The 27,802-nt window shown below is 47.5% G+C and overlaps 9 protein-coding genes across 9 annotated transcripts; 6 read left to right on the top strand and 3 right to left on the bottom strand.

Annotated features, from left to right (window-relative positions):
- Window positions 1-472: 472 nt before the first annotated feature.
- On the bottom strand, window positions 473-1,643 carry BDV27DRAFT_160633 (amino acid permease-domain-containing protein; the record flags this gene model as incomplete). Its single annotated transcript, XM_032073066.1, has 5 exons — window positions 473-766; window positions 861-1,027; window positions 1,077-1,166; window positions 1,218-1,461; window positions 1,515-1,643. The coding sequence occupies 5 exons, from the start codon at window positions 1,641-1,643 to the stop codon at window positions 473-475; spliced, it is 924 nt and encodes a 307-aa protein (XP_031924615.1).
- Window positions 1,644-2,001: 358 nt separating this feature from the next.
- BDV27DRAFT_147758 (NAD(P)/FAD-dependent oxidoreductase) lies at window positions 2,002-3,409 on the top strand (the record flags this gene model as incomplete). Its single annotated transcript, XM_032070802.1, has 3 exons — window positions 2,002-2,121; window positions 2,175-3,163; window positions 3,208-3,409. 3 exons carry the CDS (start codon window positions 2,002-2,004, stop codon window positions 3,407-3,409), a joined length of 1,311 nt encoding a protein of 436 aa, XP_031924614.1.
- Window positions 3,410-3,972: 563 nt separating this feature from the next.
- Window positions 3,973-5,142, top strand: BDV27DRAFT_147757 (dihydrodipicolinate synthase family protein; the record flags this gene model as incomplete). Its single annotated transcript, XM_032070801.1, has 4 exons — window positions 3,973-3,992; window positions 4,150-4,540; window positions 4,606-4,746; window positions 4,786-5,142. 4 exons carry the CDS (start codon window positions 3,973-3,975, stop codon window positions 5,140-5,142), a joined length of 909 nt encoding a protein of 302 aa, XP_031924613.1.
- A 361-nt stretch (window positions 5,143-5,503) lies between these two features.
- Window positions 5,504-6,912, top strand: BDV27DRAFT_132966 (uncharacterized protein). Its single transcript, XM_032067988.1, has one exon. The coding sequence runs from the start codon at window positions 5,591-5,593 to the stop codon at window positions 6,608-6,610; it is 1,020 nt and encodes a 339-aa protein (XP_031924612.1). The 5' UTR covers window positions 5,504-5,590; the 3' UTR covers window positions 6,611-6,912.
- A 1,693-nt stretch (window positions 6,913-8,605) lies between these two features.
- Window positions 8,606-10,431, bottom strand: BDV27DRAFT_166887 (major facilitator superfamily-domain-containing protein; the record flags this gene model as incomplete). The annotated part of the gene is made up of 5 exons (XM_032074309.1): window positions 8,606-8,830; window positions 8,886-9,009; window positions 9,066-9,315; window positions 9,367-9,977; window positions 10,028-10,431. The coding sequence occupies 5 exons, from the start codon at window positions 10,429-10,431 to the stop codon at window positions 8,606-8,608; spliced, it is 1,614 nt and encodes a 537-aa protein (XP_031924611.1).
- A 2,537-nt stretch (window positions 10,432-12,968) lies between these two features.
- On the top strand, window positions 12,969-13,612 carry BDV27DRAFT_160629 (uncharacterized protein; the record flags this gene model as incomplete). Its single annotated transcript, XM_032073065.1, has 2 exons — window positions 12,969-13,121; window positions 13,184-13,612. 2 exons carry the CDS (start codon window positions 12,969-12,971, stop codon window positions 13,610-13,612), a joined length of 582 nt encoding a protein of 193 aa, XP_031924610.1.
- A 4,110-nt stretch (window positions 13,613-17,722) lies between these two features.
- Window positions 17,723-19,864, bottom strand: BDV27DRAFT_147753 (uncharacterized protein; the record flags this gene model as incomplete). The annotated part of the gene is made up of 5 exons (XM_032070800.1): window positions 17,723-17,832; window positions 17,966-18,220; window positions 18,277-18,546; window positions 18,605-19,570; window positions 19,636-19,864. 5 exons carry the CDS (start codon window positions 19,862-19,864, stop codon window positions 17,723-17,725), a joined length of 1,830 nt encoding a protein of 609 aa, XP_031924609.1.
- Window positions 19,865-21,838: 1,974 nt separating this feature from the next.
- On the top strand, window positions 21,839-25,432 carry BDV27DRAFT_160627 (chitinase; the record flags this gene model as incomplete). The annotated part of the gene is made up of 3 exons (XM_032073064.1): window positions 21,839-24,004; window positions 24,064-24,609; window positions 24,668-25,432. 3 exons carry the CDS (start codon window positions 21,839-21,841, stop codon window positions 25,430-25,432), a joined length of 3,477 nt encoding a protein of 1,158 aa, XP_031924608.1.
- Window positions 25,433-25,532: 100 nt separating this feature from the next.
- On the top strand, window positions 25,533-27,350 carry BDV27DRAFT_28037 (ankyrin repeat-containing domain protein). The gene is made up of 2 exons (XM_032076210.1): window positions 25,533-27,262; window positions 27,335-27,350. The coding sequence occupies exon 1, from the start codon at window positions 25,633-25,635 to the stop codon at window positions 27,244-27,246; it is 1,614 nt and encodes a 537-aa protein (XP_031924607.1). The 5' UTR covers window positions 25,533-25,632; the 3' UTR covers window positions 27,247-27,262; window positions 27,335-27,350.
- Window positions 27,351-27,802: the final 452 nt, after the last annotated feature.

Below are 27,802 nucleotides of genomic sequence, written 5' to 3'. Positions count from 1 at the left end.
TTGCGTCTGGTTCGGAACAGTTAGGATAGACGCTGGTCAAGGAGATGCAGACCGTACCTGCAGGGCTCACAGGCTTGTCGACTGCGCTGCTGCTCCCCCGACATTGACATGCCTTCAAAGATGATCCTGACGTTGTTAAGCCCTATTACGTGATAGGAGGAGAGAGGAGACTCCACGGGCTCCTAAAAAAGTTCCGGGCCCAGTAAGAGCCGAGTAGGAAAATTGTGGGGAAACCTTCAATCAATACCAGCCAACAGGCGTGACGCTTATCTGGCTCACGTGAGCGGGATTTACAAAAGTGTTCCGGGTTTCCGGGAAACCCACCACTAAAACCCTATATCACTCCTATCTTATCTCCCCTCTCGTATTCCGGTCGATATGCGGGGGAAGTTCAGGTTAGCAACAAGGCACTTAGTTAGTAAAGCCACTCGGGGGCGACCCTTGTCGTCTATTTTGGCGAGAAACTCGGAAATCAGTTTCTGATGCGACATTGTGCGCAGGATTCGTGACGCAACGTAGACGGTCTCGGAGGTGATGGCCAGCAGGCCGCGACGCCGCTGCTGCCAAGCAATCGGCCATCGTCGGAAGGAACAAGGATGGTAATGAATGTGATGGCTAGCATGTAGACGACACTGGCACGAAAAAACACGAGTTTTGTTGCGTGGGCCATGGAGTAACGCGGATTTCTGGCTTCACCTCTAATGATGCCGATGAATACCTGATCGCTAACCGCCCAAAGAGCAAGGAGGAAGGTGTTCGCAAATCCCTAATTCTAATTAGTAAAAGACTTCGCAAATCTAAGATTAGGTAACTCACCGCGAATCCATTCTTGAAAGCGGGTAGGTCTATCCAAGTATTACCGTGGTGGACATAGCCAGAGGATCCGCATCTAACGTTATAGCCAGTGACAGGAGAATGATGATCAGGAACGTGACGATCTTGATCAAATAAGTCACATATCCAAACCAGCCGAACCATTTATTCGGGAAGACGAATATGGACATGCAAACAACCAGGAAAATCGTCACTTTGCCGAATGTCAGCTGGTGTTACATTTGGTGGGAAGTGTCGCTTACAAGATGCTCCCAGGGGAAATGAGTCTTTCGCCCAATATTGGACCAAAACATCAAAGAACGTCGCTTCGGAACCGATAATGGCAGCCCATCCTGCAAGGAAAGCGTTAGTAACAGAGAAATTACTCATTTCTATTACCATACCCAGCCATTCAGCGAATCCAGCCCCAAATGCAAGTGCAAGATCCACCCAACGATCTGCATAATCTATGAAGTTACCCGAAACAGGAAACGCAGTGGTCATCTCTGCCAATGACTGAAGTATGCCCCAGACGGCGGAACATAAAAGCCCGTAACAGATGATCATATTACCGGGGCCACTGTTGGCTAGGGCTTTGCCTGTCGCGATGAACAGACCACTTCCGATATTAGAGCCAAGCGAGATGACCTATAATGATCCGTGAGCTTGGACTTGTGGAGCTGAACTTGCGCACTGCTTACATGGATCTGTCGCGGCGACAAGGATCTCTTGAACTCCCCATTCCTATTCTCCTCCACGTCGCCCACCATGACGTCGTCTATACTGCGCACAGGCTCAATGGCCTGTGTCTTCTTTTCCGAGAGAGACATTTTGCCCGAGGGTGTCAAAACCGTCTGAAGCAGGGAGTATCATACGACATATAGAACTGAACTAAATCAAAGCAGTGGGGTAATACCCACTCAGAACGGATTCATAATTGCATATATACTAAATTGAAGATTAAAATTAACTTCCACGCCCCCTCTCTCAAAAGGTACGCGGAGAGGAACCCACTGGGGAATTCCGGCCACATGACCGGGGAAACCCTCTTATTCCGGGCAGCTTATGTGGGGTTATCTATGACGATTGCTCCATCTTCTGAAATTTTTTCCCCATCTCCTTCGTTTTCTCTATTTTACTTCCATATTTCTATGAAAAGGTTCGTCCTCAAAGGGTCCAGTTGTCATGATGGATAAGAACAGCAAAATTGTTATCGTTGGGGCAGGCATTTTCGGCCTGTCCACGGCTGCCAAGCTAGCATCGGAGGGCTACAAACATGTTACGGTTGTTGACCGCCACATGCCGCCTGTAAAGTTTTCTTTCCTTTTGGTGGGTGGTGAGAACAAGATTAACAAGTTCAGGTTCCGGATGGCTCTAGCTCGGATATTTCCCGTGTAATACGTTTCGATTACGCCGACGCAGACTATCTCAACATTGCATACGAAGCATACCTCAAATGGTCCCAACTGCCGAAATATAAAGGCATCTTTTTCAAAGCACCATACATTCTCACCGGCAACACCAGCGCACACGGCCGCGCCTGGATTGAAAAGACGACCGCTGCGCTAACCAAGAAACAGTTGCCCTGGGGGAAGCTAGACAGTGCTGCGGCTGCGAAGAGTAGATACCCTATTCTAAGTGGGACTCTTGCTACTCCCAATTTCACTGGCTACTATAATGAACAGGCAGGGTGGGCCGACGCCAGTAAGGCTGTCAGCCAGCTTCGCGACGATTGTCTTGAACTAGGAGTGTCATTCATCTGTGGTCGCGCAGGCACAGTTATCAGTCTCGACACAGACTCGCAAAAGAAGATCAAGGCTGTTAAGAGTCTTGCGGGAACCTCAATTGAAGGTGATCACTTTATCCTTGCTGCCGGCGCTTGGACATCGGGGTTGGTGGATATGTACAACTCGACCTTGGCAACGGCCCAGGTAATCGGCTACACACCGCTCACAGATGCTGAAGTGAAGAAGTACCAAGATGTTCCAATTTACGCCAATTTTAACACGGGTTGGTTCAACTTCCCTTCACATGACGATAGCAAGACCCTCAAAATGGCCGTTCATGGATGGGGCTACACACGTGCACCCACCGCCGAAGATCATCAGAATATAAAGAGTAACATTTCGTCACCTCCTCTGATCCCCCCTCGTCAACGCGCCAACTTCACTCCACCGGATGGAGAAGACCGGCTCAGGACCGGTCTGCGTGAGATTCTGCCCGAATTAGCCGATCGTCCGTTCGAGCGGGTAGCGCTGTGCTGGTACACCGATACACCTTCGGGCGATTTCATTATGGACTCTCACCCCGATTACAAGAACCTTTTCATCGCTGGTGGCGGTAGTGGGCAGTAAGTCAAAATTCTGTTCAAAATACAAATAGATGCTAACACAGTTCACTCAGCGGATTCAAATTTCTCCCTGTGTTAGGCGACTACACGTTCCTTGCGTTCACGAAGCAACTTCCAGAACATTTGTCGCAGAAATGGCGGTTCCGAACAGAATACAAAGATGATAAAGATACTTTCTTGGGAGATGGAAGTCGTGGAGGGCCTGCTAGACGGGAATTACATGCTCAGGAAAGGGCAAAGCTGTAGGGGTGGCGCGATGCATAGATAGCTCTTTCGTGTGTTATGGATGCCGCTGGTTTCCAGTTCAAGTACCTTTTCATGCCCTTGCATACTGATGTTTCGATGAATTATTTAGCCTTCTACGTATTAGAACAATATATATATATACCTTTCAATTTTGAAATTGCTAGAATAGTTGCCAATTCATAGGTGGTCAGAAATAAGCAGTAAGTGCTACGTACCGCGTCGTGCCTATCTCAGCAAACACTGCAGTGGTCAATCGACCTCTTCATAAGCCCCGCAAGTTGCTTCACTTTCTTTGGCATTCGTTCTTGGGGTGGGGCAAAGCAAAGATAACGGATTGTCCTCTATATCGCATTCTGACATTGCATTCCCCGCAAACCTTGTGTCGGCCGAGTTCAGGTTGCCAGCCTATCTTTGCGAGATACAGTGCGGGGGTAGATCAAGGCAAGAAAGGCAGCGGAATTCGCGGAGTGTTCCCAGAACTCCGTCCCCACTCGTATTCGACCCTATCTCTGTTATCTTAGGGCTTTAGGATCGGAGATAGAAGCACAAGCACGAAATGAGGAATGTATAAGACTCCTTATCTGTATTGTCCTATGACTGGTCAATTGAACCCGATTGTCATTATTCATATTTCCTTCAGATAGTGCCATCAGATGCCAGGTTTTCAACTTTAGCCGCCCTTCGGAAACCCTACCTGCAGTTCTCCGTTGAATAAACCACATCTCGTCACTATTGAACAGGGCCTCCGTCCCACCATATGGCGTCTACCCGCCACTCATCACCTTCTTCCATGAATATGAGTCTATTGATTATGAAAGCACCTTAAAATTAGTTCACCCACTGGTGTCAGCTGGCGTCACCGGTCCGGTGCTGCAAGGCAGTAACGCAGAAGCCCCTCACCTACTACACGAAGAAAGACAAAAACTTGTTTCAAGAATTCGACAGCATGTCACTGACATCGGCCACCCACAACTACCCTTAATCGTTGGCTACGGGGCGCCCCAGCGCGCAGAGACTTTGGTACACATTTCTGAAGCAAACGCTGCCGAAGCTGACTATTCCATGGTGCTAACCCCGGAATATTGGAGATCAGCTATAAGCCCTTCAGTGCTAGAAACTTTCTTTGGCACGGTGCGTGAATCACTGGCCCTCTAGTTCGTATCAAATGTCATGCTAATCATATCATCTCAATGCAGATCGCTGATGCCTCTCCGTTCCCTATCCTCATCTACAACTACCCAGACGTCGTTGGGGGTATTGATATCACTTCGGACACGGTTATCCGCCTAACGAAAGCGCATTCGAACACTGTCGACATAAAGTTGACCTGTGGCGACGTCGGTAAGCTGCAGCGGATCTCCTCGTCCCTTCCCTAGGGCTCTTTCGCCACATTTGGAGGAAAGGCGGATTTCCTTCATCCCGGTCTGGTTGCCGGCTCACACGGTACTATCGCAGGACTAGCTTACAGTGTACCCGCTTTACATCGTGAGGTAATTCGCCAGTACCGGGACGGGAACCTTAAAGAAGCACAAGAGCTCCAGGTCAAGCTCAGTCATGCTGATGGTACGCTGATGAAGATGGGACCGACTGGCGTCAAGGTGAGTGTACATTATTTTGGCTATGGGTCAGGCCAGGGTCGGAGTTCTTTAGGAACCTCTACTATTTCGTCATTCCCGGAGGATGTCCGACAGAATGTTGAAGAAGTTATGAGCCTTGGAAAGGCATATCTCTAAGTGTGGGCGTTATCGGCTTAGACAGTTGTTAAACGATTTTGTCGTGTTCTAGAGTACAATTCCATAATCAAATTTGTTATTCGTAATAACTCGGCAGCCCAGCAGTCACCCGACCTCTGCCTGTCTTGTTAATAGACGTAACATTTAGGCCGAAAGATACACCAACAAGCATTTTTCGACAGAGCCCTAAGAGCACTTCCGTACAAAGAAGTCAAGTAAATTAAGCCTTACGTGACGATCAGGTTGTCCTAGCCTAGGCCGAGCTCCTAGCCAATCAATGTGCCCCCGATGTGCAGCATCTTGCGCCACTTCGGGAAGATTTATGCATGATGACTTGTCACCCAAGCAGGCCTCCCTGTTTCTCTTGTTGTCTTCTGTTCTCCTTTAATATCCTGTGAACCTTCGTCTACGCTAGTAATAGTCGATTTTAAATTACATCAAGCCCCGAATGTCTACTTCGACATTCCCGACCATGTCCCTTGACTTGGTCGGCATCATTTTCCTGGCCGATCTCTCGCTCATCGCGCAGCGAACTGCCCTCACAGGCGGCTCCACATTCCTGGATATATTTGTCCTCTGCCCCGGACTGCATCACCAGCAGGATGCCGGTAATGTTCACGGCGGAGAATACCCGGCTGTAGCTGCAATGACAACAGGCTACGTGTTTCGCGTCGAGAATCCAGCAACAGTTAATTTCTTACAAAGGGTTGGTCGCACGGGCCAACTGACTACACTTTCCGTTACCAATATCCGCAATTCTAAGCAAGGGTGGCTTTCTGATTTTATGTCCTCTATCGACAGTTCCATGTCACCCGGAACTGTCACGGCATACCTCCTCGCAGTTGGCAGCACAATCGCCGTCTCATACCTTCTCATCCTCACCGAAGACTGGTGGGGCCTTCTAGTACTCGCCGTTCTAATGTTTACCCGATTCATCAATGTGCTCTTGATTCAGTCTCGCAGTCGCGCCGGCTGGAGTGGAGCCTCTGAACCGGGCGTAGTTGGAGACCTCCTAGTTCTTCTGAGCCAGGACCGCTGGGTCCGGATCACGGGATACGTGGATGATCTCAAAGCTGTGACTTCCGGAGAATGGCTCCGTGATATGACGTGGGTTGAAAGTGCATTGTCCGGTTTTACAACTTTATTAATCTACTTCAATGTTGCCTTAGCAAGCAATGCAAAGTTGTTTGGGCAATTCCTGCTGCTGTTGCTTTTGGTTGGAGCGGCCGGTCTGCTAGGACTGGTGAATATGTTAACGCAGGGACTCCAAATGCATGGCAACTTGATCACTGTTAACGGTCCACGAAGGAAATACCGAAGAAGACTGGACATGGCAGAGGCCTTGATCAAGGAAACAGGAAGAGATGATTGGGCTGTGCGCTTGGGAATGATCAATCCTTCTCAAGCGTCAGGTGCAAAGAGTGGTTCGACTGAAAATGCTGCGTTCAGTGAAACGCTTACGATGTGATCTTAAGTTGGGCTGGGGCTGCGTGTGCTTAGCATTCACTTCTCACCTCTCATTACAAGAATGACTGTATGGGTCACTTGTAAATGATGGATGGGCATGCGTTCCATATAGGTCTCGTGGAAGTTTGTTCGTGGATGTTATTGATGTGTGTTTTTCGCCGACCCCCCACTGGTGCCTGTTTATGGTTCGAGACACTAGATCGAGTATATAGTTCTCACCCATGTCAATAACAACATAGCGGTAAATCTGTATGAGGAAGGCGATCTTCATGTATTGGCACCTTAAATAGTAATATATATCTATTAATTCCATACCACCACACACGTCAACAGTTTCTTAATTCACGGCAAGTCCCTTCAGCTCAGGGATGATGGGAAAATAGAAGTCGGCTTGGTTATCCGTCTCCAGAAACCAGATATACTCGTGTATGTATGTGTCATCTTGGAAGGCACAGAATAGGATAGGTGTTGTCTTGGTAACTGAAATATCCGACCTGTCGTAGATCGAATGACCACATAATTGACAAGATCCGGGCTCGTGGCTTTATCAGACTACGGAACTTTACAATTTAGGTGACTTATAAGACCGAGACAAGCGATAGTAACGCGAGGAATTCCCTGTATTCTCACGGGAATCATTTATTTTGGCCTGCTGAGGCTATTGATGACATCCTTCGGCGTTTAGCAGCTGCGTTTTAGGACAATTACTCACAGACCAAAGATTAACAGCATCGGCAAAGTCTGGCCTTAGCCCAAAAATTCTAAGCGAGCTCATATGTGCGATGATCTCAGAAGCTGTCCAAGCATGTTACTTGGAATGAAAGTCTACCTACCTCCCCTTTTTCTTTTCTCGTAAATGAACCAGTTAAGGCTGCGGGCTTTCCATTCGAGCTTGGGGCCGTCTATTAATCTACAGTCAGCCAGCCAGCAAAATGCCCTTCCTGTTCTAGCTTCAGATTAAAACCATCAATGGTATTACTGGTTTTAATTGGCTGGGTCTTCCCTGTCTTTTGTTGTCGAAATGAGCGACATCATAAAATCCTTTCCGATAGGGGTTTGATCAGCAAAGCTCTGATTTAACACCTCAACACACTTCGCATCCCATCTCCTTGCATTGCCCTTTTGGGATCCACTGCTCTGACTGGCCGTTAAAACCTTCAGCCTCGCCGCCCTGGACCTTTGTTTCTTTTGAGCTCGATAACGTCTCTCTGAGGCAGCATAGCAGGTCATCTAATCAGTGGAGGCAGCTATTCGTGTTTTTCAGACTTCGTACGGCTCACATGGTATACCTGCAACTAGCCAAGTCATCACCGGCATGAGCACCACTCGTGTACGAGGGGACGCTGCAGATCTCATACCTTGGAGGGATGCGAGATATCGCCTCTTTGCCAATGTCGGCGAAGTAAAAGAAGAGGTACAAGAGGTACAACAGGAACGGGTTGTTGATAAGCTCAAACGACTTCTCCAACAGTCCCAGAAGAACCCGGCCATTTTGAAGGAGCCAACAGAATGGAATTTACTGCTTGAGTACATGGGGCTACAAATGAATGAGAAAGGTTGGAACGGATGAAGAGCGGGCTCATTTTGCCACAATGACTATTAATTCCATTTTATTGAATGAGGCTGTCAGTAATATTCGTCGAAAGCTGGATCTTGACATAACCCTACCTAGCCTCGCGGGTGCAAGTACTGCCGGCGATTTGAGCAGAGTCATCCTAGAGCGTCTGTACGAGCAAATCACCGAGGGTAAAAAGGGATGAAATATTTTCCTGTGCTTACATACTATTTCAATCAAATTAATAATTCTAATTATCAAAAAAAAAAAAAACATGCCTGTCTATCTTCCCCACTCTATAAGCCGTTGATACCCAAAACCCAAGTGAAAGCATCGCAAAGAAGATGTAGAACTTTTCCGCCATGATGTCGTCGTTAACAGAATAGAGAAATCTCAAGCATTCAACCAATAGTCTATGTCTATATCGTCCAAAATGAATCTTTAAATCGCAACAGGTGTATCATTTCTATCACCCGGGCCGATGCCTCGTCTACGGACGGAGAGCATTGCAATCACGAGTCCGAGGCCTGCTAGTCCGGCAGAGCACCATAGGCCGGTGGAATATTGCTGGGCAAGACCGTGGCCCTTTTTGATATCGACTGCTTCTGTAACTGCGGCTGAGATGGCGAGCGCTACGCCGGAGCCGATTTGGAAGGCTGTGTTTAGCTAGTCCGTTGGTTAGTCTGATTGTCGGAGTGCGCAATAGAAGTAGAGGACTTACCATGCCACCACATAAACTCTTGACATTAACCGGGACAGTGGTCAGGATCGTTGTGCTCGTTGTCACGAAAATGAGTGATACGGCTGTGATACTAATAAGGGATGTGGGAAGAACATTGACCCAGCTATCATTGTTAGGGACTTTCTTGCATTATTAGAGGGGGCGCTCAGGGATACGTACAAGTCCGGCTCTGAGTTTGTTGCAGTCAATGCGCTTGGAACGGGCGCTAAGACTGTCAGGACCAGCCCGGCGATGAGTGTGTATTTCCCGTTCACGTATTCCAGGGCTTTCCCTGTTCCCATGGAGGCGATGAACCCGATCACGCCCATAGGTAAGAACCGAAGGGCTGTGTCGCCGGCGGACAGGTTGTCCACCTGTTGTGCCATCAACACAATGTAATAGATTACATTTTGGTAGCTGCCATAGCAGGCTTCATCATTGTTAGCAGTGACCGAAGTCATTGTGGTTTAAGCAAACTTACTAAAACCTGCGATCCAGAGCCCTGCGAAATTCGGGATTCTCCATAGATCCAACGGCATAATAGGGTAGGAGATGTACCATTCGAGGAAAGTAAAAGCGACCAAAAGGACGACCGCGAGGATGAGCAGAACGATGATGAATGGGGTGCCCCAGCCGTAATCACCTCCACTCGAAAGCACAAACTGAAGCAGAATCAGGCCAGCTGTAGACAACAGGGCTCCAAGGTAATCCATCTTCGGCTTTTCCTTTCCAGCCAATTTGTCTTTTGGAAGGACGATGGCGCCTAGAACGCCGAGCGAGCCTGTGATGGTCACTATCAAATAGAAGATATATCGCCAACCTAGTGATGAGGTTAGGAAGCCACCGAAGATGAGGCCGACGCAGAATCCCAGGGTTCCTGATGCTGCGTAGATAGACAATCCCCGAGTGCGGTCAACACCAGTGAAGTAGGAACTGATGATTCCGATCGCCGATGGAACAGTCATTGCAGCACCAATACCCTGGATACCACGGAAGACAGCAAGCTGGATGAAGGACTGGCCAAATCCGATAGCGATGGTCCAGACAGACAGCCAGAAGAGGCCGAGGCAGAGAATCAATTTTTTCCCATATCTGCCGCGCATTAGAACCAACTTCCTGACACTATTATAACCGAGCCTTACCGATCGGACAAGACGCCTGCGAGAAGCAAAAAACCCCCGAATGTCAAAGTGTATGCCGAGATCATCCATTGTAACTCGGTACTGGAGACTCCGAACTCCTCTTGAATAGAGGATAGAGCGATGTTCGAACTAGTCATGAAAACATTATCAAGAAATTGGGAGCCGGAAGTCACCAGCAAGATGAAAGCTCCCCTCCAGGAGCCAAGTCGACCAATTTCTGGGCAGGGTTGTAAGGTGGTGAGACCCTTTTCTTCGGTCGGGGTTGCCAGTCCAGACGAAGGGGTGCTGTGCCCTAACGACGACCCCGGGCGGGAGATCACAGTGAACTGGGGTAGTTTGCCAAACCAGCCCTCACCCTCACCATCCTGGCTACGGCTTCGAAAGCCGAAGTCAAATTTAGTCATAATTTGTCTAGAGAGAAAAATAAATCTTTGGTTTTACTGAGCCAAAATCAAGAGGGCGAGCAGAGAGGCCTTTTAAAATTCTGAATTTTCAAGCAGCTTAATAAAAAAAAGTGGGTATACTAGACGGAGCATACAAAGTTTTATCGCAACCCAGACTTCAGTCGGGCTTTGAAAGGCCTTCTGGAAATCAGGGAATAGAACTGCCGATTGACCAGCCTGTTCCTATTGATCACAGTCGAGTGGATTTGAAGCAAACACAGTGATCGCCTATTATTCCAGTTACACCGACTATTGCGAATGTGCTATCTAATCTCAACTGTGTGATTGTCTTAGCCCATCCCATCTCATTTGCCACCCCTCCTCGCTAGACAAAGTACGTGATCGCTAGAAAGCTCATTTTCTGGGACGCTCAATGGACAATCAAGATCCCGCGTTACCCACGAAGGTGCCAACTTCGTCAGAATTTTATTCCCGAGACGTTGGCTCCTGGTCTTTTGTGAAGTCGAGACCAGGAGACTATGATGGCCAGCTGATCTTTTGACTTTGTGTTCCGATCGCATTGGCGTATAACTGTTACTATCTTATCAAGTCGCAATCAAGTCATCGACGCAAATAGCTTCGCGCGGTTTACGGAGCAATATGTCGGAATAATATGTGGAATTTGTGCAAAACGAACTACCGCATACCCCTTCTTGTCCCCATTCGGTTGCTAGAACTGGATCCACAAAACGTCGTCCCCCCAAAACTCAGCTTTTTTCAAGATGGTTTAAATATTCCATAGCTAGTATTATGTCGAGGTCCGATGCAAGAAGCAGGGAAATTCACACTTATGCACAGTATTTAAGTGGTTTCTCTCGCCAGTGCGGGGAAGGCCAGCGATAGACCCTCTACACATTCTTATCGTGGCTGTGGAGCGAGAAGGTGCCAGGACCCTGGTGGACACAAAACCTGTATTCTAATTCTTGTCTATCGGCGGGACTCCGTAGTCGGCCTTTTTTTTTCTTTTTCTTTTTTCTCTTTTTTTTTTTTCGGGCGTGTGCGGTAACATATCTATCGCTCGCCAGAACTATATATTTTTGACAGTGTGCTCCATCTAGCGCAAGTTGGTCCATATGAACTTGTGGTCGTATCAAGTAGTTGCTCATCTGGCATATACGCCCTAAGTATCTTGTTTACCGTGATTATTTAAGTGATCAATATCCCGAAATCCCGATTGGTGCCCTGTGAGTCGGACAATTGGACAGCCCATGGATGGGATTTTCTAGGGTTCACATGCCCGATCGGCAAACCGTGAGTGGGCCTGTGCATTCGGTCCGGGTAAGCTTGGTCCACTTGAAAAACTTTATCTCTTCCCGATATTTGACCCGTTCTAGAACCATTCTAGCTTCACAACTCATCATTATTCCAAATGCCGTAAATATCCAAATAACTGAGCTGCTTGACCGTAATTTCAATGTTGGGTTGACTCACTGGCGTTGGTCTGAAGGGTGGAGCACTCCTTCAGTTGTTCATACCAGCTGCGCGTTGCTCCTTGTGGAAAGGGTTTGACTCGTCTGCACTGAAGGAAACGTTGTGCCAGTGGGGCCTTCGGTAAGCGACCGTCCCACAAGGGATTATCCAGATTCCCCTACTAGAATGAAGTGCTAGCTTAGCGCGGTAGACTGTTCAGAGAAGCGGAGAGCTCCACGACAACTTTTGCCTTTAAAGTCTTGGCATCCTTGCTATTGTATAATCTTAATAGAGTGTACCGCCAATCATTGGACACACTCTTCACGAATCTATATTAGTGGTCTCAAAGTGTCTAGCATTTATCATCCTTTGACATGGTAGAACGTGATGGCCCGTTGCGACAGACAATGTCGGACAAACATGACAAACCACCTCTATCAAGCCACGTGATCCTTATACAGCCTCCTTGTTTTGTGGTTCCATTTCACGTACTCTTTGTCGTGTCGCAGTCTGCATTTTGTCAGAGAATGGAACCATTCAACCTGTCTCCTTCAAAGAGTTGTTTCCCGCAGCAACTTCACTCATCCTGGTTCTCTGATAAAAACGAGCCCCTTTACACTGCATGACATATGTTTACCTGCAAGGTGAAAGCCCTCATTCCGGCTGATTGATACATGGCTTGCATGGGTCCTGAATGGTGAGATACGGCTAATCGATTCTTTGATTTGTGGAGACGTCGCACGCCTCGGAATCGAGATCAGTGTACATAGGACCATGGCTTTCTTGCATCCCTTCCTGGATCATTCTCTATCTACTTGACCACTCGCGCAGGCTTTATCAACACTGGGTCCTCTAGATCCTCTTTTCTGTGTCCCTACTGACTGCACACGCCTGAAGGCCATTAGGTATAATGGCCAAGAAGTAACAAAGTGCGAATATATATGCCCATGCATATTTTGACATTGTTGCGCTTTTGTCGATTGCACGGGGTATTCGCCAAAAGGATTGTACTTGTGAAGACTGTGTCACGCCTAAGCCCCCTTCGTGCCCGCCACCACTCACCTTTGATGGTAAATACTGCGTGCATCATGACCGACCTGGCTGCCCCTCAGGCTACGCATTCGATGGACAAATTTGCGTCTCAACCGATCCACCCAAGTGCCCACCAGGCACCATATATGACGGTCGTGGCTGCCTTCATGAGGATCCACCCATTTGCTCTCCGAATACTTCGTTTGATGGTACTAGCTGCGCTGCTTCCACCACACCAGATTGTCCACCTGGATTGACTTTCAACGGACAGAATTGTGTGGACGACAAGCTGCCGGGATGTCCCAAGGGTTCAACCTTCGACGGTCAACAATGTGTAGCTGACGGCAAGCCAGAGTGTCCCGACGGTACAGCCTTCGATGGTTATCAGTGTGTGAACATAAAGCGCCCCGAATGCCCGCCAGGTACATCATACAATGGGCACGCTTGTATTTCCACTAAGCCTCCCGGCTGTCCCCTCAGGAGTACATTCGATGGCACGAAGTGTGTCTCGGAAAAGACTCCGGTCTGTCCTCCTGGCTCCAACCTCCAGAAAGGCATGTGTATCGTTGACCACAAACCCATCTGCCCCCCCGGTACAACCTTCGATGGGCGAATGTGTACCACCGCCACTAGACCGGAGTGTTACGAGATGCACGTCTGCCCTCCTGTATCTCCTTTGCAGAACGGTATAACCCAGTAAAAGCTTTAGCTGGCAATATCATTTGGCGAAAAGTACCTCTTACCGTCTTGTTGCCTACCAATCAAATATGGGTCCATGTCCACTGGGTTTGCTTGTTTGATCCTGAGACCACCTCCTGCGGTGTATCTTGTCATCTGACTCAAAAATCTCTGGGTATTAATGCGCCACTCATTGATTATCTGAACATAAAATCGAAACTATCGTTTATTTATCTGGTTCTGGTCTACGCAATAAATCCATATCCATGTCTTTAACAGCCAGTGGATCAAAGCATTCATTTTAATATAATACAACTTGTGACAGAGTCCACAGCTTTCTAAAGTCAAGTATGTATAGCTCATGATACATATATTATGGCTAGAGTTGATAAAATGGCCAGATGTGCACATCAATCAATCGCCCTTGGAGAAAATGGATATCAGAATTCTTACAGTCTCGGCTGGTTCCGACGTACGCCTCCATCAATATACCTGTCGATGGCATCGGCCCGAATTTCTCTCTACCCCCAAAACCACCGCTGATCAACCAGGGTGGACCACTACGGCTAGCAATAGCACATTTGGGGCATTTCTGTGGTAGTTAACAACAACACTAAAACCATGTAGAGATAGAGCAAAAAAAAAAAAAAAAAAAGAAAAAGAAAAAGAAAAAGAAAAACATACAACAGGAGGGATTCGCTGGTGGTCACCCACCCAACTACTAACCTCCCGGCGTGTGGCTTCTGCACGGCCAATAGGTCGCTGCGTGCCCCTGCAGGGTGAGTGCGGGTGATGATGCCGAGTCGTCGCGCGCTTAGCGTGGGTATGTTTTAGAGACGGGTGATGACTTACCACATCCACCACCCTGCGGTGATGGGACAGAACATACAGCCATGCCCGTCCACGTCTGCCTAGGCCATCAGCACTGCCAGCTCTCTGATAGGTATATAGCCCCGTTCGGTGAGACGCCCAGCCTCTTGGCAGCTGTACTTCGCCACCTTTCCCACCAGTTAGTGAAAGCTGAATGGTTTAGCTGTGGAGACGTGGCAAGATAAGCATGTCACAGTCCCCCAAGTTAATATCATTCAGTCCCCATCCGGATTTTGGGCGAGTCTCAGAGATATCCTTGTGCAGGCCGTCTCGACAACCTCATAGCGTTATATAAGCAGCATGGAGAAAATATAAAGCATTGATCAGTAATTCCTGATAGTTCCTATACCCCCACATTTGATATACCAATCCGCAGATATATTTCACAAGTGAAGAAATGTACCTTATTCAATCATCCCCATTCTTTGGATTTCTGAGCCACCCGCTCCTACTATTCCTTCTTAGCTTTAGCTTTCTATTACTTGAGCTTACTTCAACATGTCTCCGTTCTCTGACTGGAGCTACTTTCCAATGCTTTTGGATTTGTTAATCTGATATCAACCTTATTGATATATACTTCGCTGCTTTGCTTTAAATCGTTTAGCTAGAGTAATTTTGTTATACGGGTAAGAGGGAAGGAAATATAAGCTCCAAATAGAAAGACAGTTGCCCAGTACAGTTACTAAAGATAGCGTTACCCCAAGTTCATACTATGCCTGTAAAGTTAAGCGGTAATTGGTGTTCCTCTCGCAATCAGCCTTCCTGTAGTAGGAACAGAGTGTTATCTACAGTGGGGAGCAATTGGAACTTATAACACCTGTATAGGGTTTAGCGGCCAATTTAGGGACCGCCTGCTACCTAAATTAAGCCTATTCTGCCAGGCACAAACCTCATGAATTCCTATCCGAGTACTTAGTATACCAGCCCTGGGCCTCAATGACAGCCTTTACACACGGTGAGGCATAGCCTGGGAAAGGCGTACATGAAACCGCTGTTCTATAGCCTGCCAGGCTTCCTTAGCTACCTGTATAAGGAGTTAACGTGTTGTCTCAGTGTCATCAGCATGTTCTAGCTCAGGATAAAGCTTGTATATCTCCTCTTTTATTAAGGCCCAAAGATTCTCAATAGGATTACGATCAGGTGAGTAAGGTGGCCATATTGTAACCTGAGTGTCCATGTCCTGTAATATATCGAGTACAATATGAGAAGTATAGACAGAAGTATTGTCGTGCATGAAGATATCTCCAGGGCCAACAATTTATGGTAGAAAGGCTCGATATAAATCAGCTGACAATAGGTAGCAACTCTACAAGGCCACCTAGTCAAGCTGACTGCAAACGGTTAAAGACTTTATGCTTGGTGAGGTAATTGTATAGTATTTGTTGCTCGTAAGCAAGTTTCTCACGCTGGGGGTAAGAAAGAAGCGAAAAGAGCCCCTTGTACAAGGATATAGACTATTATATAGAAGACAGTTATGCGTGCGTACCGGTACTAATTCATAATCCGAGTCTCCTTCTTACCCCGGCATACGTCCACTTTCTCCGATGACGCTAGCGAGTGCCTCTCAACTAGAGCATGTACTAGCCAGAAATACCACACTGGATAGCCTGAGGACATGCGTATGATTATTTAAATGTGGTATTTCAGGAAAGTCAGAATAGCTAGGGTTATCTAAGGAGCCGCTAGACTACGCAATAAACGATCTGTTAATAGCACCTCTGAGTGAACTTGCGTTTTGGATATATTAGAGGGACTTTTACTATTGCTCTTTTTATATCTATCCGATCCCATACTGAGTGTCCAAATAGCAGAGTATGTTATGATTGCCAGTATTGGGCCAGCTAAAGCGAACAGAGAGATATTGGACAGAGTCCAGTACTGAAGAAAACTATTGTTCCTACTAGTATTAAAATAGATATTGTAACTACCGAGAAGTATATATACTAGTAATAATTCTAAATAAAGCTATAGATACTGGGAACAGTCTTAAGACACCATATCCTTGGATCACTATTATCCACGCAGAACTGCTTGTAAGCAATATATTGCGGTATCACAAAGCCATGGCCCGTGCAGATCCCAGCCATACCAATAATACTCTCTATTAACGCATGGCTTATGCCGGCTGTGTGTCGGAGAACTAGTATATAGTTAGTCAGTAAATCCATAGCTCTCCGGAGTAAAAGTATTCTCACTATCAACTAAGATTCTGATAAGGCTTATGAACCTAAGATTGAATGTCTATTCTTGCTTAAATAGGCAGCCTCGACGAGCGATCTCTGTAAAATAGATAGTATTCTATCGGGTTAAATTAGTGGCAAGCAGGCCCAATATTAGTGTCAACAATCTATAGCGGTCTGTATTAGCTGTATTACAGCCCAGCGCCAGTAAGGCGGTCGAGGTATCATACACAGGGCCTGGACTGAAGATAACTAGGAGAAATAGAAGAGCTTTCCAAGAAACAAAAAACAGTAGAAGACATCGATAGAATCGATCGAGTAAGGTTGACATTATAATTGATCAATTATTTGAGACTTTCAAAAGAGATCCCGGGCAATACGACCGAGCTGATTGGCTCTACAGTAAATGGAAAGTGAAAGGACCATGGAAGGGTAACAAAACCATTGAGTGGACTTAGTTGAGTAATACTAGTACTAACTTGGGACTAGATCAAGGCCGCTTTTGCTCTGTGGTTGAAACCAGGGCATGGTACAAGACAGAAGTACATGTGCTGAGCGCTCCAGAACTACACTTGTGAGTGGCAGATTAACTAGAATATACTTTTAAGAGAGCACAATAGGACTGTCAGTAAGATAAACAGGGCCACTGTAGCAATCTCACCGTCTGTATTGCATCTTACTTCAGAAGTGATATGAGAGTATTTAACATTATATTTATTGTATCAGACAATGTTATATGTTCAGTTCAAAGCAAAGCGAAAAGTTATATAAACACGGGTAGAGAGTCTCGGTGAGATTATCCGAGCCCAAGGAGATTTTAGACTTAACTACTCAGTAGAGTCAGCCTATATAGAAAATTACCAATAAACAGATTTCTCAAGCGAAGTATACCTATAGGCCAATATAATAATTTCGGGGAAAGTTGGCAATTATGGGAAGATACAGGAGGATGAGTACCAGTTCATCTAGATAATGAACCTAAGAGATAGATATGCAAAGCGAAGCAACTCAAAATCAAAGAATTGATACTGAGGTTAGTAAACACCGGTTGTTAATCCTAAACTGTACCTCACAAATACTCTTTACGACAGCGCGATGCAGTACGCCTCATCAGCCATAAACCCGCTCACACAGTCTACTGAGACTGCCGGGTTCCATAAATGGAACTGGTCGTTGGTAATCCCAAACTTATCTACAATAGTCGCACAAGTATCACCAGCTGCACATAATGATCAGTTCGGGTTTGCTGAAGTGATTAACAGGTCGAGATAGGGCAAGGGAGGTGAATGGAAAGAATGATAAGGGACTTAAGAGGCGAAACATACCTTGTGCAATGTAATACTTGGAGCAGTTTTCGGGGATTCCGGATTGCGTCGGAGCAGGTGGTACCACCGAGCCCGTAGATACTGGGTTGGGTGTAGGTAAGGATGTTGCGCTGCTGGTGCCGAATACACCCACGCAGTATGCCTCCTCGGCCCAGAAGCCACTAGAACAGTCTGATGATATGGCAGGGTTCCATTCGTGGAACTGAGCCTTTGTTATCTGGAATTTGGACGCGACAGTGTCACAGTCGTCACCGGCTGGAGCATGGTTAGTCAGAGGTTAAAGGGTTACGGTTGAACGTCGAAGAGCATACCCTGAGCAACGTAATATGCATCGCAATTTGCAGGAATACCTGATTGCGTTGGAGCAGGAGGCACTACCAATGTAGACGGTGAGGTAGACGTAGGTGTGCTCGCGGATATGCTTGTGATTGGTGTACTGGAAGTACCGGATACACCCACACAGTACGCCTCCTTGGCCCAGAATCCACTTGAACAATCCGATGAAATAGCTGGGTTCCATTCATGGAATTGGCCCTTGGTGATACCAAACTTGGCTGCAACAGTCCCACAATCATCACCAGCTAGAAGATTATTAGTTCATATGTAGTTGACAAGGCTCTAGGAGGCTTCAGAACATACCCTTAGCAATGTAGAAGGCATTGCAGTTAGCAGGGATGCCAGTCTGGGTTGGTGCTGGTGGAGTAGACGGCGCTGAGATGGTGGGTGTAGGGATGGTGGTGGAATTAGCCCCGGATCCCCAGTTCCAACCATCCAGTGGATTAACGCAGTAAGAATTCCCTTGGACCAGGTCTTTATCGCAGGTCGTCTTGTTGAGCGAGGGATTTGCCTCCGTGAAGAGGTTGATGGCAATCTGATTCATGAGACAGATTTGAGTGCAGGTGAGGCCCGCATCGTTTATATACCACGCCCCACAGTCGGTCGTGGTGCCAGGGGCCACCTTGGCGCCAGCGGGTGGGTTGACAATTTCAGACCCGGTAGATGTTGATGTGTTCGGTGCATGGCCCGTGTATGTCCCTCCAGGGGCAGATACGCACAGAGTCGTACCCCAGTAGGGGTTGGTTGCGTGCAGGTTTGAGCAGTTCCAGGTCAGCTGAGAGTTGTAGTCTATGAGGTTTTGAGTGCGTATTCCGGCACCAACAGCAATATCAATGCACGTGTCCTCCGGCTGCACGACATAGACGCTGTCGCACTTCTGTGGAAGGCAGAGATTGGTTTCGGGCCAGATAGAAGAACAGTTGAGGATATTACGGTTAATATAGAACATCGTGGCTGCAGATACACTTTGTGCTAACGCAATGGAATCGCACGTGTCGCCCTTCTTGGTCGTATATATAGTTCCAGACACGCAATCCGACGTGGAAGATGGCACAGTCACATTGAACGCACTCGGTGTAGAATCGAAATTGCTGACTGAGATGTTACAGGTTTGAGCCACATATTTATATGTTGATTGCCAGTTATCATCGTAGGCATCCGTATAGGCGTCAGCCTGCATCAAGGCCAGTTTCTTAACGTTACAGTACGAGCACAGGTCAGATTTTGGAAGCTTAGACATATCCACGTCAGGAAAAGCATCAATCACATCTGGAACTAGAGTTAGCATTGAAGACGAGGAATAATGATGTGTAAAGGCGGTAGAAATTCCTTACCATTGCAATTTTCCCCAGTATTGGGATCAGCAAAGCAGGACTGATTCCAATTGCTCCAAAGCAGGTCCACAAGACCTATGATTGGAAGACCAGGAACCAGTTCGGTTATTTCACCACAGTTGGTCGAAACAGTATCACGTAGCTTCGCAATGGCAGCTTCACAGCCCGCGTCGCACACCAAGGTCGTTAGCGTGGAGTTATCAAAGCTGCTTACATACCCATCTGTCATCAGCGATGAAACAGCATCGTCACAGTTGACCTTCTGGTACAGGGCATTCTCACAATCCGGCATCAGGTTCATGTAGGACAGGGACCCCGCTGGGAACATGGAAACCCCAGAAAAAGTCGGGTTGACGTTCTCATTGCGCTGCCTCAGATGTCGGGATGCATGAAGATGCTCGTGTGATCTCAGGTGTGAAGCATTACCTTCAGCGAAGAAAGAGGCGACAAACCAAAGAACTGCAAGGGTCCTTTCCCGGCCAGCAATCATCATGGTGAGCTTCGTGGAAGAAAGTAGGGCAGTTGCTCCAGAGGTGAACTTATTTGGAACAACACACTCTCAGCAGGAAACGGCATGCATTAATGGTATAGCAGGAAACCATGTGCGATAGTACACAATAATCAGAATCAATGTTGATTACGGTTTCCCTGCGACGACCTTCTGAACTAACAGAATCAGGCATTTATTTCCGAGGGCATTCGTTTAGTGACCTTCCTTTCTAGTTGACTAGGAAAATAGCTCGTACCTGAGTTTGATTACGGTGGAGCTTGCGTAGTTTACGGATTATTATGAAAGAGGGGTATTGATAGATCAATATTCGATCAGGAGATGTCAAAGGGATTCAGGTTCAGCACAGCTATATCCATGTGTATAGTCATGACTCTAAGGACATATTCGGAAATACTACGGAAATTGCGACCCCTCTGTGGATCGACAGGGACAGTGTTTTAGGGGACAAGACTCTGAGAGTAGCATTACAACAGAGTCTAGTATGTTACATGACATTTCAATTCAGCTAGTTATATATCCAACCAGGACTGTGAGTCACTTAACAGCAGCAAATGCAACCTCAAGGGAAAAAGTTTGATGAGCCAAGTGGGGAATGATGCTTTAGTCTATCGACTATCAGATACTAGCTATCAAGATGTCTCAGGTGCTATACTGCTAGTTTGATTACGTCGGAGAGCCGATAAAGCTTGTGTGCGAAAGAAAGAGCGGCATGTACGGAGTACGAGATGCCATTTCCACAAAGAACAAATAAATAATAAGAAAGAAAAAAGGGGTCCTCTTCATAGTAAAGGGGTTGCTACTCAAGTAGTCTTTTGTGAAGAGCCCCCTATATCTGATGGAATGATTTCAAGTCTCCAAGCGAGTTTCTCGTTGGCCGCGGAAGTGTCGGAAACTACTCCGTACTAGTGGTGATCACAAACCCCATCTCCTGGTCTAACAAAAATTGATCCCTATCAACTCCACAAACTACTGGCTCTGTGGCTAGTTCGTCTCGGTGCACGCCAATCTCGGATCGTTCAACGGAGTAATGTTCAACGGCTACATCGGGTTCTAGCAGAAACCGTGGGGGCTAAAGTTGTGACCACATTTATTTCGTCGTCCATAGATTAGAGGCTCCGTCTCTTCCAAGCACCGAAAGGAATAATTATGTAAACTCGTGGCTCAGGGGTTTGGTCTAGGTCAATGGGGCAGTCCACCGACTTCCCTAGTTGAGTCTGTACCCTGATTAAGGCAATTTGCTAGTTTTATAGGCTTCAAGGTAGAGTAAGAAAATATCATAACCCTCCGGAGTACGCTACAGAGCAGGAAATTACTTTGACCCAACAGAGATGGGGCAGATTGAGCTAACGATAGGTACAGTGCAAGCGCATATTATACAATTATACACGCTATGGCATATAAGGCTAGCATCAGAGTTTCCATCAAATGCTGCAGCGAAAAGTCTTTGCACTACTAACAAGGCAAGGATAAATATCCTGGAGATACCTCCTGATATGGTCGTAGATTAGGGCCGGGCATCTATGCAAGTGTCTTCCTTCCTTTCTTTCTTCTTCCTTCTCAGCTGTCTGTCCCCCTACCTTCTGATTTTTACAAAGAAAACCTTGAAGTGGAAGCAGCCTGCCAGGCTTAAAATCAGTGAGTGACAAAGACATCCATTGGGTTTCTAGACTAACAGCTCCACTGCCAGGGCGCATGTTGTCATCCGTCATCTTGGTCCTTCTCACGGGCCTGGGTTTCTTTTCCTCGGTGATTGCAGATACATACTGCAGTGCTGATGTACCCTGTGAGATAGGATGCTGTGGGAAAAACAATGTCTGTGGTCTTGGACCGGATTACTGTGCTAAAGATAAATGCATCAACAACTGTGATGCGAAGGCCGAGTGCAATCCTGGAGACTGGGATAACAAATATATCAATGCCACCACATGTCCGTTAAACGTCTGCTGCAGCAAATTCGGTTTTTGCGGAACCACTGAGGAGTTCTGTGGGGATAAAACAGTCTCCAGACCTTCGTGCGATGCTAGCTCTCAGCAAATCACCCGCGTCATCGGTTACTATAACTCGGCTGCTGCTACCCGCCCCTGCGGTGGCATGATCCCTCAGGCTATCCCACAGGGTGTCTATTCGCATCTCTACTTTGCTTTTGTTAGTATCGATCCGGACACCTTTGAGGTTATCCCAGCCTCCGAGGGAGATAGAATGCTCTATCCACAGCTGGAGGCTCTCCAGATCCGCGACATGGGTCAAGAGCTTTGGCTCTCTATTGGCGGTTGGGATTTTTCCGATGCTGGTACACCCACGGCTACCACCTTCTCTGACTTGGTTAGCGCCGACTCGAAGAAACAGAACGCTTTCTTCTCATCGTTGACTAACTTTATGACCACATGGGGGTTCACCGGTATCGATATTGACTGGGAGTATCCCGCCGCTGATGACCGTAATGGCCGACCTCAGGATTATAAAGACTTCCCCAAGTTCATGGCCAACCTGAAAAAGGCGCTGTCTGACTACCAGTTCGGCCTTTCCGTCACTCTACCCACCAGCTACTGGTACTTGCAGCATTTTGACCTAGAATCGCTGGATAAATCGGTTGACTGGTTCAATTTTATGAGCTACGACCTTCACGGCACATGGGACATGGGCAACAAGTGGACAGGGGCCTACCTAGATGCACATACCAACCTAACCGAAATCAAGACAGCTCTCGATCTACTCTGGCGGAATGACATCAAGCCCTCTAAGGTGAATATGGGAATGGCTTTCTATGGCCGTAGTGTCACTCTAGCCAGCCCTTCGTGTACTGAACCGGGCTGCTCATATCTCTCAGCCGGTGACAAGAGAGCATGTAGTAATACTGCTGGTGTCCTCTTTAACAATGAAATTCAACAGATCATTCGCGACAACGACGTTACGCCAACCCTGTACAAGGACGCAGCCGTTAAGACCCTTACATGGGACAATGACCAGTGGGTTTCATACGACGACGAGGATACATGGAGACTCAAAGCTGAATTCGCCAAGTCTGAGTGTCTTGGGGGCGTCTTAGTCTGGTCTATTGACAATGACGACATTAATTACACTTTCTCTCACGGGCTAGCGGCGGCGCTCGGAAATGAGATTAACTTGGACACCACCACCGGTCTGACTGGTCACAGTTTCGGCGAGAGGAAGTCAACAAGCAGCAGTAGTGACAAGGGCCAGGACCAGTACTGCCGCTTCATCAACTGCGGTGAGGTCTGTCCCAGTGGTTTCACTGAGGTCACCCGTGCCGATAAGAAGAAGGATCTTATGTTAGACTCGTCAACTTGTCCATCAGGCAAGCATCAAACACAAACGCTCTGCTGTCCTACTTCCACAGAGGTTCCTACATGTCAGTGGCGAGGCTTCCATAACAATGGCAAGTGCAAGGGTGGTTGTAATAGCGACGAGGCTGAGATCGGAACCGTTGGCGCAGGTTGCAAGTCTGGCTATCAGTCCGCATGCTGTACAATCACAGACTCTGTTCGTCCCTGGACAAAATGTAAGTGGACTGAGAGTTGCCACGGTGACCTCACCTGTCCAGCTGGCTATCCTAACTTTGTGGTGGGCTCGCGCGATGGCTGGGGCGGACAGAAGTCGTGCAAGGCAGAGAAAAATTACAACTACTGCTGCCAGGGAGATACCGGTCCTCCGGATACGTTCACTGATTGCGAGTGGCATGGTCATGGGGTTACTTTTACAAATGATAAGTACTGCAGCACCCACTGCCCGGCCGGGTCGATTCGCATCGCTGAAGAGGATATTTCCATATTTATGGGGAGCGATAAAACGGCAAAACATCAGACTGCTTGTTCGGTCGTGAGGCATACTGTTGCAAAGGTAAGATGAAGAAGACCAACACGCCGCGGGGAGATCCGCCCACCACCTACCAAGACCAGACGGCCAGAGAGCTCGATGCCTACCTCACGATGTTCCTTAAGAATCCAGTGTGTCCAAGCGGCTGGGATTCTGAGTATAGCTACACTTACAGCTCTAGCCTGGTCACGCGGGATAAAAAGCCCATCACTGATGAGGGCGTTGTCCTGACATACCTGGTGCCTATCCTGGCGGCATGGGCTACATCCCAGTTCCCCCGGCAGGATCTCACAGACATCATCACCTCCTGTTTTGCCATGTTTGGATTACAAGGTAGAGCCGGAAACCTCACTGATTTACAAGGGGTCATATTCGGGTACGGAGTTGGTGACGGCTGGATCGGAGGGCCGATCACGGATGTTAACTCCTTGATGGCTGGATACCTCTGCAACCTGGAGGAATCAGCCAATGGGCTGGAAAATATCCAGAACGCTGCCTCCCTCTTGTGTGAGAGTAATTATGACTCGTCTTCACTGTCTGCCCGAAGAGTCACCGTGGTAAGTATGGATGACCGCTCCGAGAACGGCGAGGAGCCTGGCATTTCGTTGATCCTCAGTGGTATTCTAAATGTTAGTATCTCTTATCATCCTTTTCGTCTTATCCTCACTGACTCCCAACTGTTCCCAGGGTGAACTGAGCCTTCATTACTGCCGCTGGCTCAGCGCAGCAGGTAGGGACATTCTAGAATTAGCATTCTGGATTGGCCCTACGCCGGGCGTTACTCCCAGCAATCAACTGCGCAGCCAGTATGTCGACACCAGTCACACGGCAGCAACCGATCGTTGGATCATTTTCCATCTTCATTTTGACATCGATGATAATGTCTTTTTCATCCGTCGAGGCAGAGCGAACAGGGCAAACCAGCCCACTGAATGGTACCCAGGCGTCACTACAATCGACGTCTACCACAGTCAAACCGCTACGCGTCCTGGGGTCGTGACTCATGGCGGCCGCAGAGCTGATCAAAGGGCAGAATTCCGTTATTCTATCACTTGGAGAGGAGGAAGAGAGAATACCGGGACGATGCAGGATTATAATGCACGCACCCACGTCATGCAGTGTCCCATCCGAGATATTCAGCAGCGATGGTATATAGGGTTCGGTCGTGAAAGGCAAATTGCAGAAGCTGAGCGAGGAGGCACTCGTCGACCCTTTGGTTACACGGAGTTACTTGATCGCTTTGGCATGTGGATGTGGAACCAAGGAATTTTCTCAGTGCAGCAGTTGGGCCGACTGTACCCTGCCCTTGCAGACGATGCACGACCGTACGGTGGTGATGGGTGGTCGATTGTACCGTCATTCGTACCCACCGAGCAGCACAATCCCCAAGACGGAGCGTATGATGTGAATTGGCTGCCAGATGGTTCTTCTCCAGCCAACTTCCCGCAGTAAATATATATCTTTATATAATGTATCGTACGGTATCGTACGGTATTAGATCGTAAGCGGGACTTGTGCCTAGGTAATTTACTTTAGGTATAAATAGTGCTAACCATTCCGTACCTTTCCCATTTCTTTTCCAATTCATTTCCTCCCTGTCCCTTTTCGTTTGCTGTTTCAGCCATCCAATCACACTACAAGAAGCTTGTACAATGTCGTTTAGTCAGTTTCACAATCCAAGTACGCTTGCGGGGGATCCCTGGGATTCAGGACTTCGCGACACAGATGGATCAATTATGTATGAGACTGATTGGAAAGTTCTCCGCGACGAGATAATCCGCCGTAATGACGCTGAAACACTGAAACAATACATTGAGAAATATCCGGAAACCGGGCTGGAACCGGAACCGGTGTACTATTACCCTGAGGTGTTTTTTGTGGCTACGCGGCATGGATGTGTTGACGCTCTTCGTGTACTGCTGGCTTACTACCATGCCAATTTGGATAAGGCAGTGCCACTTGAGGAAAGAGATATAGTCTTGCTAAACATCGCCTGCCGGTACGCGCAGCTGGAAACAGTACATTTTCTACTGGACAGCCAGCCCCCGCTGGGAAACATTCGCGACAAATCTTCCGAGGGTGAAACGGCCCTCCTAAGCGCGGCAAAGTCTTTTACATGGCTGGACAAGGTGACTAGTGACCAGATTGAAGAACACCTGGCCCGAAGCGAACAATTGATGTATATGCTTCTCGACAGAGATGCTTCAGTCCACGATGTCACTATAGCCCGGAACGAATATAACACTAGTCTCCCTCCGCAACCGCGCAACACTGTTCTCAGCCTGGCCATTTCTAGAGCTAGCTACAAGCTAGTGAAACGTCTCATTGAACAAGGAGCCAATGTTCATACCAAACAGGAGCATGCGGACGCTAGATTTGGGTTTGAAACTGATCTCCGGGATGTTACCGCACTTCACTATGGAAGCATCTACTGGAATATAGAGGGGGTCCGGGCGTTGCTGGATCATCCGGGTAATGCCAAAATTGCAGACATAGTATCGGTTCGTGATAGTTTTGGAATGCTACCATTGCACTGGGCAGCTATAGGCGATGATACACGGGAACAAGAGAGATATTTCAGAGAAGACGAAATTCTCCCTAGGTATATTGATATCCTCAAAATATTATTGACTGCCAATCCGAGCACTATCAATATGCAGGATAACGAAGGGTCCACAGCCTTGCACTATGTGGTAATTAACTATGTGGACACTAACAGAAAAGGTCTAAAGGATATTATCCAATTCCTATGTGAGAATGGTGCCGATGCGAGTATATCAAACTATGAAGGGCAAACAGCGTTACATTTATTAGCTCTATGCTCTCGAGACTGTGATCCTATTGACACAGCTGTCATAGATTTATTGATTGCACATGGCCTCGACATCCACCAGACCGATAAATCCGGTGCCACGGCTCTCCACGCGATGTCAATGTGTTTACGACAGATTCCGATACTAAAGTATCTTCTTAAACTCGGGGCGGACGCAACGATTCAAGACTCAGAAGGAAATATGCCTCTTCATAAACTTATGACACGTCCGTACTTAAGGACAAAGAATGTGACACTGGCTGAAAGGATAGCAGCGCTGGACAAGATTACGGTAGCCCTACAGGAAGCTGGCAAGGTTAATATGATGAACCAGCCAAACGCTGCAGGGCAAACACCTCAACAACTACGTGCGAAAATAGTGGCTATGTGGCAGAAAGCGGAAGAGCATAGAATTGAACGAGACACTAGAGGGGTTCAAGGTTATGGCCACTGAATCCTGTTGAACATAGGTACTTCTAGCCCGAATAAAATACATTTATATGCCTGAGGTGTACAGGACGGGATAGCTAATAACCTAGCAGGCACTGTATTGGAGTGCGATAATTTCCATGTTTCCATAAGTATTCGGGTTAATGAGTTCCTTGTCCGATATCAATCCAAGTATTTAGGTAGATGGAGGAGGGAGGTGTGGAGGAGCGTTGATTTGAAGATTGCTTCGATAAATAGTAGATAGGATTCTTATCTATTCCGAAACTAAGTACGGAGTATAGGTACAGAACAAATAGCTTTCCTGTAAGGACTCCCGGTGCACGGTTCAGGGGGCATTTATCTGGTGTGTGTCCCGCAGTGTTAGCTGACGTGCCCGGATCAATCCGTGAACCGCTTAGTATGTTATTACGTGAGAGCTTCGTAAAGCAGCGGCACATGTAAAGGAAGAAGAATGCTACTGTAATACCACTAGTAGGAGTGCTAAGTAGTACACTCACACCACTAGGAACACTAGCCAAGCTGACCGCCTACTCGCTGCAGAAGCCCACCACTTTCGTAAA

This window comes from Aspergillus caelatus (assembly GCF_009193585.1).
Source record: "Aspergillus caelatus strain CBS 763.97 unplaced genomic scaffold BDV27scaffold_170, whole genome shotgun sequence".
Classification (NCBI taxonomy): Eukaryota; Fungi; Ascomycota; class Eurotiomycetes; order Eurotiales; family Aspergillaceae; genus Aspergillus; species Aspergillus caelatus.
Note: the sequence above shows the minus strand (reverse complement) of the source record. Positions and strands in the feature narration are given on the sequence as shown.

Bases quoted from the DNA above. Each gene is read 5' to 3' on its own strand.
- BDV27DRAFT_132966 (XM_032067988.1), top strand. From the start codon at position 5,591: ATGTCTACTTCGACATTCCCGACCATGTCCCTTGACTTGGTCGGCATC.
- BDV27DRAFT_28037 (XM_032076210.1), top strand. From the start codon at position 25,633: ATGTCGTTTAGTCAGTTTCACAATCCAAGTACGCTTGCGGGGGATCCC.